At 36.7% G+C, this 10353-nt stretch overlaps 1 protein-coding gene across 2 annotated transcripts in view; it reads left to right on the top strand.

The window, feature by feature from the left end:
• Positions 1–10353, top strand: part of ANAPC4 (anaphase promoting complex subunit 4) — a 44915-nt gene that overhangs the window by 24578 nt on the left and 9984 nt on the right. Inside the window, exons 17-21 of one of the 2 annotated variants that reach the window (XM_011935646.1) lie at positions 2687–2742; positions 5129–5175; positions 6379–6435; positions 6738–6794; positions 9257–9350. In XM_011935646.1, the coding sequence (XP_011791036.1) occupies positions 2687–2742; positions 5129–5175; positions 6379–6435; positions 6738–6794; positions 9257–9350 (311 nt within the window). Of the gene's footprint in view, positions 1–2686; positions 2743–5128; positions 5179–6378; positions 6436–6737; positions 6795–9256; positions 9351–10353 lie in introns of both variants that reach the window. The other variant, XM_011935644.1, reaches the window with a different exon arrangement.

Below are 10353 nucleotides of genomic sequence, written 5' to 3'. Positions count from 1 at the left end.
AAAAAAAAAAAATTGAGATGAGAGAGGAGAGGCTCTAAAGAGTATGAGAGAGGTGGGACCTAATGCAGAAGGGGAAGGGTTGGAAAAGCAGAGGCAGGAGCTCAGTTGTGGGAGGAAAGGCTGAGAGAGGAGGGTCACAGAGGCCAGTGTATGAGCAGATGGGAGCTGGGGGACGTTCCCTTCAAGGTGCTTTTATTATCTTAACAGGACATCTGTCATCAGCTAAGAGCAAGGATGGGGAGGCAGTGTTGGAGGTTTAAGAATACAAGGAGAGCTGTGAAGCAGCTGTCTAGTCCAGCAGGAAGTCAAGGGCACTAATGGAACAGGAGGGCTCTGGGAGTGGGAAAGTGAGGCCGGCCAGCATGACTGCAGGTCTGCTGCAGGAGTGGGGCATAGAGCAGGGGAGCAGTTAGATTTACCAGTCTTCATGAGCAAAATGAAGCAAGAGGAGCAAGGGAATTGAAGCAAGTACCAGATTAAAATGTTGGCCCTTGAATCTGAACTAATTTAGGAAGGAAGTGAGGACATGTAGAGGCCGAGAGACAGTGAAAGGCAGCAGAACCAGTAGATGATGCGTCCTGGTGGGAGGAAGGTGGGGCCCCTGGAGAGAGACTGGACAGATAGGAGGGGGTGTTTGGTCAGCGGGATGCTTGAAATTGAGACTTAGAAGGCTTGCAGTTGGTGATGATGGGGTCTGGGGTGTGAACTTTGGAGTAAATGTCTAAGGTCGGGTTGGAGGACAGGATCATTAAACTGAACCATTGTCTTCAATTTCTTATTATAGCAGTCCTTTCTTTTAATTTCTCAAATTGTTCTCCTGTTTCTTTAATCCTCGTTCAAAACTTTGCTTTTGTTTTGTGGATGTGACGTCTCACATCTTTCTGAGGGTATTAATTAGATTGCTGTTCCCTGAATTATCTTCCCTTGATGGGTCACTTTTCTGTTTATCTTAGTCTCTCCTTGCAAGGTTTCTTTAAATACCAGATGCTTGGTTGCTTACTCATGTTTATTCAGGAGGCAGTTTAAAGTTGCTTGGAATCTCTGTAGGTTGGGGCAGCAGGGAGCAGGTGCCAGAGTATGTGGAGCTTTGCTTCAGGCTACTGGTGCCCACGTGGAAGTGCCTTAGGTCTTCCAGAGAGTAGCCCCGTAAGCATTCTTCATGTGTTGGAGGAAAGAACATATTGACCACTCTGTGTTGTATTCCCAGTTTGTCCCCCTGTGTCCAGCCCCACACATCACCCTGAGGTCTTCTCTTAGGGCTGACATTGCTAAGGTCTGAGCATCCCTGGGCTTCTCCAGGGCGGGGGCTCCTTCCCAGGTGCCCTCTCCATGCACTGCCTGGCACGGGGCCTCCACTCTTAATCTGCATCAGTCACTTTTTCTGTTGAGCTGCATCAGTCCTCTGTCACTTTTGACGTTTCTGAAATTTAATTTCTTTTTTATTGTTCTTTTTGTTTTTGTGAGTTTCTAACACATGTACCCCTCTCCTCCCATGGCCATTTTTATGGTATTTTAGAAGGTAGAGGCTGTAGATGTGTGTGCTCAGAAGACAAAAAAACACAAGGAGAAATGGCATTGCTTTTCCTGTATTTTGAAGTATTTTTTGGTTCACCATATTTGCAGAGAGCAAATATAAAATATTATGCTTTCTATGATCACTTCTCAATATGAATGAAAGGTAGTTTAACTTATTGTTCGTTCAGTTAAGTAGAATTATTACAGGTTCCAGATGGAGAAACTGAGGCATTGAGCATTTCGATGTTGGTCTGGTGGCCTGGGATAGGGTTGAACATACTGACTGCACAAAGGAACTTTTTTTCTTTCTTTTATCATTGCTGCAAGAGGGTTTTGATTATATTGCTTAGTAACATAAGAGATGTTTCAGTCTTTTATTCCGGGCGTTTTACTTTGTACCAAAAGGTTAATGATACTGACCTACCTCTCCAGTGGTATTATGAAACTTAATGCTTGGAAAGGGCTTTGAGATTTGGGAATGAAAAGCACAGGGTTTTTTCCAGAGTAATTATCTTATACATGTGAGCTTAAAGAGATAGTTTAAAAAGCGATAACCCATCTCTCTATTCAGAAACAGTTTTATCAAAATGAAGATGACTTCCATTTATAACACTTAATTTTTGGGGGACATTTATGTAAAGCCAAGGGAAATTCAACTTTTGAGATCTCAATTGTTAGAATAAAAAATCAGCTTCCAAAAATAATGGTCCATTGATATCAGAGGTAATGACATAGCACAAATTTGTAATAATGGTTTTCTGTTGAAGTTGATGTTTTTCCTTCTTACTGACCAATGAGTATTTTCTTTTAAAATGAGAATAATGCTGAAAACTGTTTTTTTCTGATTTCTTTTATTTGCAAAGTTAGAAAAGGAGTTCATGCTTTACTGAAGAATAAGAAAGACTGTTACACAGTTTGTGGCAAGGCTGTTGTAACCAGTTAGAATCTAAGTTATTTGCTTTATTTTTAGAATCAGTGTTTTCTTTTTTGAAATTTTATTTTTAGGTATGTGTTCGATTTGTAACATCTGCTGTTCTAAAGACTTAAATGTCACTCGGATAGGATAAAATAGAACAGTAAGGATTATGATATTTCATGATAGTTGAGCAGTGATGTGTGAACCCCCCACATAATAATCTTATTTCTGATTTTTTTGTTTTTATCTCTTTAGAGTTATAGACAGTAGTATGAAAAACTTCAAAGCATTTTTTCGGTGGCTGTATGTGGGTAAGTTGAGTAAAGCATTTTTATTTTAATACTTTAAAAAACTATAGGAGTATTATCTTAGATAGTTTCAATAAATCTAGTACAATTTCAAATACTTTGAGAGAATTGTGTAATGATCCCTGTTGTACCTTTCACCTAGCTTCAGTTATCAACACATGGCCAGTCTTACTTTATTCATACACCCACCTCCCCACAGAAATATTTATTTATTTTTTATTAGTATATAATAAATACACATATTTTTGGAGTACTCGTGATAATTTAATACATTCATATAATTTGTAAAGATCAGATCAGTATAATTGGAATATGTGTCACCTTAAACATTTTTCCCTGTGCTGGAAACATTCCTCACAGAACTGTTAAAGCTAACTTGTAGCCCGTGTTATCCCTGTTTGCTCACTGATAGTTCACATTTTTTAACTTTGTAATGTCTTCATTAAAATGTTTAAAATAACATTTTAAAAAATTTTTGTAAGTATCAGGCACTGTTAGGTGCTAGATTTTAAAAGTAAAAAAGAAAAAAATAATAAGAATCTCTGTCCTTGGGTAGCTTATCTTCTGTTTGATTATTTGGTCTTCTGTCTTTAGATCTCTACTGTCCACTATGGTAGCCACTAGCCACATGTGGCTATTTAAGTAGATTAAAATCCTGTACAACTGTATATTTGGTTCCTTAGCCATACTGTCCACATTTGAGGTTCTCAGCAGCCACAAATGGTTAGTGACTGCATAGAAGTAGAACATTTCCATTACCACTTCTGTTGTGTATTGATGCTCCAGCTAAATAGAATGCAGACCACTTATAGCCTGTCTTTGTATCTTCACAGTGTCTTTACATTTGGGCAGGTAGTTAATAAGTATTTGTTGACTTGATATTAAATGTTTTGTATTCACTCTGCAGTATATGCATATTTTATTTAGGTCCATTTATATTGCTATTTTTGTGAACTCTCAAAATCCTTAAAATAATCCAGCATATATTTCCCTCCAACATATGCAAAATTTAGTTTTAATGTAGTTTATCTCACACTTGTTGAAACTCTAAAGAGTAAAATAGAATGTAAATTACCTGTAATATGCTGATATCCTTTAAACAAATGTCCAGATCTTCAGTTCTAATATTGTAAAAACAGACTTTATATTTTTCAACCTAACATAATTGCTTTTGTTTAAAAACTGAATGTGATCTGCATATGTTGATACTTTTTGATATTTCTGAAAACTGTACCAATACTAACCAGAATGAGGAACCAGAGTGCTTATCCGGCGGGCCTGTTTAAGATCCATGTTGTTAGTTAGAATAAATTACAATGTTAAAACTGAATGAGAACTTAGAAGACTTTTTTTTTTTTTGCAGAGGTAGTTTGGTTTTACTTATAATTATTGGAGGTAATTTAGGCAGTATCTATCCTTACTACACATTCTAACTGTAGTAAGAATCAGGATTAGAAGAGAAATGACTTACCGCTCAGTCCTTCTCATTAGAGCAGGAATTGTAGAAAGCACATTGGGTTGGAGAAGTGGAGATCTACTTGTAATCCTGGCTCTGTCCCCAGTAGCTGTATAACCTTGGTTTTCTTTTTTGTAAAATGTGGTCTCCATGAAGGCAGGGATATCTTTTATACTGATATATCGCTAGCACCTAGGGTATGATCAATAAGTAGTGTTTTTGGATGGAAAGAATGAGTGGAACTAGATTTTAGCTCCCCTTTCAGATAACTTAGACGTTTAAATTAATTAAAAACAGTTATGTATTTGCAAAAGTACTTCTGACTTGCTTGTTACTGACCAACTGCAATTAGGAACCATGTTCGAATACCATGCAGAAGTACATGAAACATACTTTGTCTTGACTGAGGTGGAACATAATACAAAACACAAAGTACTGATGAGGACAATCCTGTGAAAGGACGAAGTCAACTACAGATACTAGATCAAAGAAAAGTACATAAATATACTGTAAGTGCATAGCAGAAAAGATCAAGGGAAATAAACAGATTTCTTTGGTATCGTAAGACTTTGGAGGAAAGGATGGCTTGCAGATTTTAAGAGCAGAAACATCACCAGGTTAAAAGGAGGGATCCTTATACACGTAGTCTTAGCCCAGACAGCAGTTAGATTTGTCTGGAGTGGCAACAGGTTGAATTGAAGAAGAAAAAGAATAGTTTAGAATGGTTAGACCAACAATTTTGAACCTGAAATGAAGCAAATTAAAGTTCTGGCACCCCTTAGTTTTTAGAAGAAAAATGTTTTTGTTGGTGAAAAGCTGTGTAAAATTGAAGATTTAGTTCAGTCAAACACCTTGTCTTTGAAATGTATTTAAAATTAAAATTATGTTTGTAGTGTACTTTTAAAGATAGTTTTTTTAACTTTGTATTTCCAGCAATGTTGAGAATGACAGAAGACCATGTGCTTCCCGAACTGAACAAGGTAGTATGTACTAGTGCATTTTCACAGTGTTCACATTGTCCTGTTTGAACTCAGCTGTGCTGGTCATTTTGGTACTCTTCTTCAGTTATTAGTTAACAGGATGTCAGGATGTAGACATTAGATCCCTTAAGCACCACCTTTTTAAAAAAGAAATTTGCATGTTTTTGTGTATTGTTTCATCTCATAGAATACCTTTATTACGACTTTCTAAATTTATAGTTTTCATGTTTGGATAAGGTTTTATAATCCATGTAAGACAGCATTCCTGTATTCCTTACTTTGACTTCCTTAAATTTTAAATGCTTCTTATTTTCCTTGGAAATCAGCTGCTTAGATATTAGTCCCTGTGTTGAAGTCTGGTAAGCAACAGTTTCTTTCTTAAGAAAGAAAGGAAGGGTTCCTGTAAGGACTGTGACAAGCGGCGGTGGAATCTCCTTCCAGGGATGTCTTACAGAATAGGGTGGAATTTGCAGGTCACTCTTCTTCACCCCTGCTGAAACTGTTTAGATAGGTTAGGTAGTTTTGAGCGTGAAAAAATGGACAGCATTAAAATTAGGCTTGTGAACTAGATGAGAAAGGGATTCTCCACTGTCTACAACTCATTTGCTAAGTAGATATTTTGCACTGTGGGGGACTGGCCTTGCAAACCAGGAAAGTTTCACAATAGTTGTTTTTCTGACATCACTGTTAGCTTTATTTTGGGAGGTAAAATATGTCAGTTGTTGGAAGGGATCCTAAGGTATAATTTTCTGAGGGCTGAAGAACTAAATTGGGATAAATGCAGGTCATCACAAGAAGCAGGGGCCTGCACTGAAGCAGACAGCACTGTTTGCCTGCAGCCCTTAACTAAGGGTGGCACATCTTATCTGGGGTCCAGTGCCCATTCCCAAAGGAGGAACCTCAGCACATGTGGTCTTAGCACAAGGCCTGAAATAATAAATAACCTTAGGCCATAAAGAGTTTTGTAGCTATTGGATTAACTGATTGGAAGATGAGTTCACATGTTTAATTACATTCTTGGAACCCCAGGCGTTCATATTTTCATAGTCGCATAATCTATATTTCTTTGAAAGAAGTTTGCCGGTTTTCCCATGGCCTTTAGTAGATGGTGAAAATATCACATTTATTATTATGTACCATTTCTTTTATTGAGCAGCTTTCTTTTATCTTGATTTGTTTTCTTTTTGTTCCTTTTGTTGATAGATGACTCAGAAAGATATCACATTTGTTGCTGAATTTCTTACTGAACATTTCAATGAGGTAAGAAGTTGATATTTCTGTAATGCAGTTTAAAAAAAATTGTAGTAAACCTGGGTAATGACAAGACATAATTAAATTTAACCCAATTTAATTGAAGTCTGTAGCAATTACTTTTTTTAAACTGTTGAACTAATTATGTTTCTAAACATAGTCAATAAACCACTTTTGTGTGTTTATAATCTACAAAAGAAAATAATAACTGCCACTCACAGCTCTCTTGAAAAGGAAAGTTTGGGGTTTAAATTTAAGATCTTTTTCTTCGTGAGTTGACTTAAGAATTAAACTATGTTTATTTTTTCCAGGCTCCAGACCTTTATAATCGAAAAGGAAAATACTTCAACGTTGAAAGAGTTGGTCAGGTATGGGCTTTGAACTCATTTTAAAACCTTAGCAGTGTTCATCTTTGTTATCCAAAGTTTCTGGAAAGTAACACGATACCAAGCAATACAGGAGCTCTGCCCTTTTAGTAAAATTACCAAAGAGCAGCAGTTTTTAAACATTTTGGTCTGAGAACCCTTTTACATTCTTAAAAATTATTGAGGAATAAAAATACAAAAACTAGCTGGGTGTGGTGGTGGACACCTGTAATCCCAGCTACTTGGGAGGCTGAGGCAGGAGAATCACTTGAACCCAGGAGGCAGAGGTTTCAGTGAGCCAAGATGAAGCCACTGCACTTCACCCTGGGTGACAGAACAAGACTGCGTCTCAAAAAAAAAATTATTGAGGACTAGAAAAGAGCTTTTGTTTATGTGAGTTATCTATTGCTGATAGGCATTATTAGGTATTAAAAATTAAACATAATAAAAAATTATTCCTTAATTCACTCAAAAATAGAATATAACAGCCGGGCATTGAAGCTCACACTTGTAATCCCACCTACTTGCCAGCTACTCGAGAGGCTGAGGCATGAGAATCGCTTGAACCCAGGAGGCGGAGGTTGCAGTGAGCCAAGATTGCATCACTGCACTCCAGCCTGAGCAACAGAGTGAGACTCACTCTGAAAAGAAAAAGAAGAAAAAAAAAGAATATACCCACTTACTATTACATGTTAATTAATATAAATACTTTTAGTGAAAAAGGATATTTTACAAAATAAAAATAATTTAGTGAAGAGTGGTAATGTTTCATATTCTTGCAAACCTCTTTGATGTCCAGCCTAATAGAAAACAGGTGGATTCTCATATCTGCTGCTACATTCAGTTTGTTTTGATGTGTTGTTTCTATAGTATCAGTGTATATGAAAAAAGTCTGGCCTTACACAGGTGTGTATATGAAAAGGGAGAAGTATTCTATTAGCTTTTTCAGATAATTGCAACTTTGCTTTATTACATCAAATCTGGACAAGTGATAATATCTTAAAGGTTCGTTTCAGCGTGGAATCTAAGATTGCATCAGTGAACATTTTTTACATTAAAATTCATTCATCTCCCTCGCACTTTGAACGGATCTTTTGCCCATGCATAATTTTGTAACATCATGCTTTGGTCATTTTGGAAATATTGGTTCCCTGAGTCATGCAGCTGTTCTAAATGCTGCCACCTATAAATAGCACCACCAATTTAATCAGAAAAGTCTTTGTGTTGTGAAGCACACAGGGGCAGATGCAGGTTTTCCCAAAAAAAAAAAAAAAAAAAGTTTGTTTTTGTTTCTTTTTTTTTGAGACAGGGTGCTTCCTCTGAGTACAGTGGTGCAATCATGGCTCACTGCAGCTTCCACCTCTCCCACTCGCCTCTTGTAGCTGGGGCTACAATGTAGCACATACCACCATGCCTGGCTAATTTTTGTCTTTATTTCCTAGAGACCCGACATGTTGCCCAGGCTGGTCTTGAGCTCCTGGGCTCAAGTGATACGCCTGCCATGGCCTCCTAAAGTGCAGGGATTACAGGCCTGAACCACTGTGCCCAGCCTATTTTTGCTTTTAACATAAGTGCTTTTCCTTAAGATAACCACCATGTTTTTGTGTAGCAAAAGTGCCTATGTATAACTCTCAGTTCTGTCACATAAAATATTAAAGGTTTGTACTCAAAAGTTGAAAATAAAGTTAATAATTTAATGACTTCGTTAAAGATAAATGAAAGTATGAGTATGTGACAGAAAAAGAATACAGTGACTGCTGGTATGATTTGGAACCGCTACTGTGATTCTTGACTGAGACACAGTTTTCCCCACCATCAGTGCAGATGTTAGCCCAGTGTAAAGGGCAGGTGACATCTACATTTTTATAAAACTAGTATTGACTTTGTGGATCCCCAAAAGCATCTTGGGGATTCCCAGCGGCCTGTGGACCTCATTTGGAGAACAACTGCCATAGAGTATATTGACAGTATATTGACAGTTGATAACTTATGAAACTAATTAATAACTTGCATATATAAAATTAAAATATGTTCATGAAAAAGAAACACAATTTAAGTTCGATTTGTGGTCTCTACAGCTACAACATAGTAATCTTAATATATTGCAGTTTGTTTAGTTGCTTGACTAAACGAACTACAGACTGTTTAGCAATTTGTTTAATTTTTAAGATAGTAGCTAGGTAACATTTATGGTTGGCTTAATTCTGCCACATACACATAGCAGATTTTGGCTACCTCACTTAGAATAATAGTAATGCACTTTCAGAGGACTTGGCAGGTAAACAAAGTAGCTTGTTAAATTAAAAAGTGTTAAATATAAACAGATTTTAGACCGTAATTCTTCGATTTACTAAACAACTATTTTTTTGTCTTTTACTTTTTTTCTTTTTCCATTTTTCCTTCTAGTATGGAAGGGAAATAAGTTTATTAGAAATAAACTTAAATTTCTAATTCTGTATTTCTAGTACTTGAAAGATGAAGATGATGATCTTGTGTCACCCCCTAACACAGAAGGAAACCAGTGGTATGACTTTCTTCAAAATAGCAGCCACCTTAAAGGTATTTCATGAACTAACCAAATTTGGGCCATGTTTATTTTTATTTAAGACTAGGTCTTGAATAGTTCTGCTAACAGTTTTGCTGAAAACTTACTGAACACTTATCCAAGTTTATTAGACTAATTTTTATTTAATTATAGGAACAGCAAAATAACCGATCGTGTATGACATCATCATGATAGATAGACAGTCTGAAGTTAACTATGCTGTAGTAAGATTGCTTATTCCTAAGTATTTTTATTTAAGTGTTTTGCACCCTGTAAAAAATAGGATTTGGAGGAGAAACTATAGAGCCAAAGAGTGAGAAAAGTCTTTTTTGCCAATTCCAATTTATTATCTTCTAAAAGCACAGTGATGCTCAACTGTATTCTCGGGTTGTAGTTTCATGTGTGTGTGTGTGTGTGTGTGCGTGCGTGTGTGCATGTGTACTGTTATGCCTTTCATTTTCTAGGATGTCAGAATGTTAATACAGTAATGCTATCCAGCACTATGAAGGATGCAGCACATAATAGCAACCATTAAATATGCCAGCACATCTTACTATTTTAGATGAAAATATTTTAAATCTTGTATTTCTTTGCTATCTGAAAGAATAATCTGACCAGATTTAGCAATTTCTTAGATCTTTAAGGTAGTAACTAACATTTATGGGTTGCTTAGTCTGCCGTATATACACACAGTACCTGCTTCAGTCTTCACAGGATTCTGTGGGTAGGTACTTGGTATCCCCGTTTACTAATGAGGAAACAGGTGGTTAGAGAAGCCCGGGATCACACAAGCTGTTTAGTGATGGAGCTAGGATTCTGTTCATGTGAAAGCCCAAGGTTTTAACTAGACTAGCAGTACAGGTTGAGCATCTTAATCCAAAAATCAAAAATCTAAAACTTCTTGAGCACCGACATGACATCACAAGTGGAAAATTCCCTACCTGACCTCATATGATGGGTCCCAGTCAAAGTGCAGTCAAGACTTTGTTTCAAGCACAGAATTTTTTTTTTTTTTTT

This window comes from Colobus angolensis, unplaced genomic scaffold, assembly GCF_000951035.1.
Source record: "Colobus angolensis palliatus isolate OR3802 unplaced genomic scaffold, Cang.pa_1.0 Scaffold146, whole genome shotgun sequence".
NCBI classification, from domain to species: Eukaryota; Metazoa; Chordata; class Mammalia; order Primates; family Cercopithecidae; genus Colobus; species Colobus angolensis.
The sequence above is the reverse complement of the archived record's forward strand: the minus strand, read 5'-3'. Positions and strand labels throughout refer to the sequence as shown.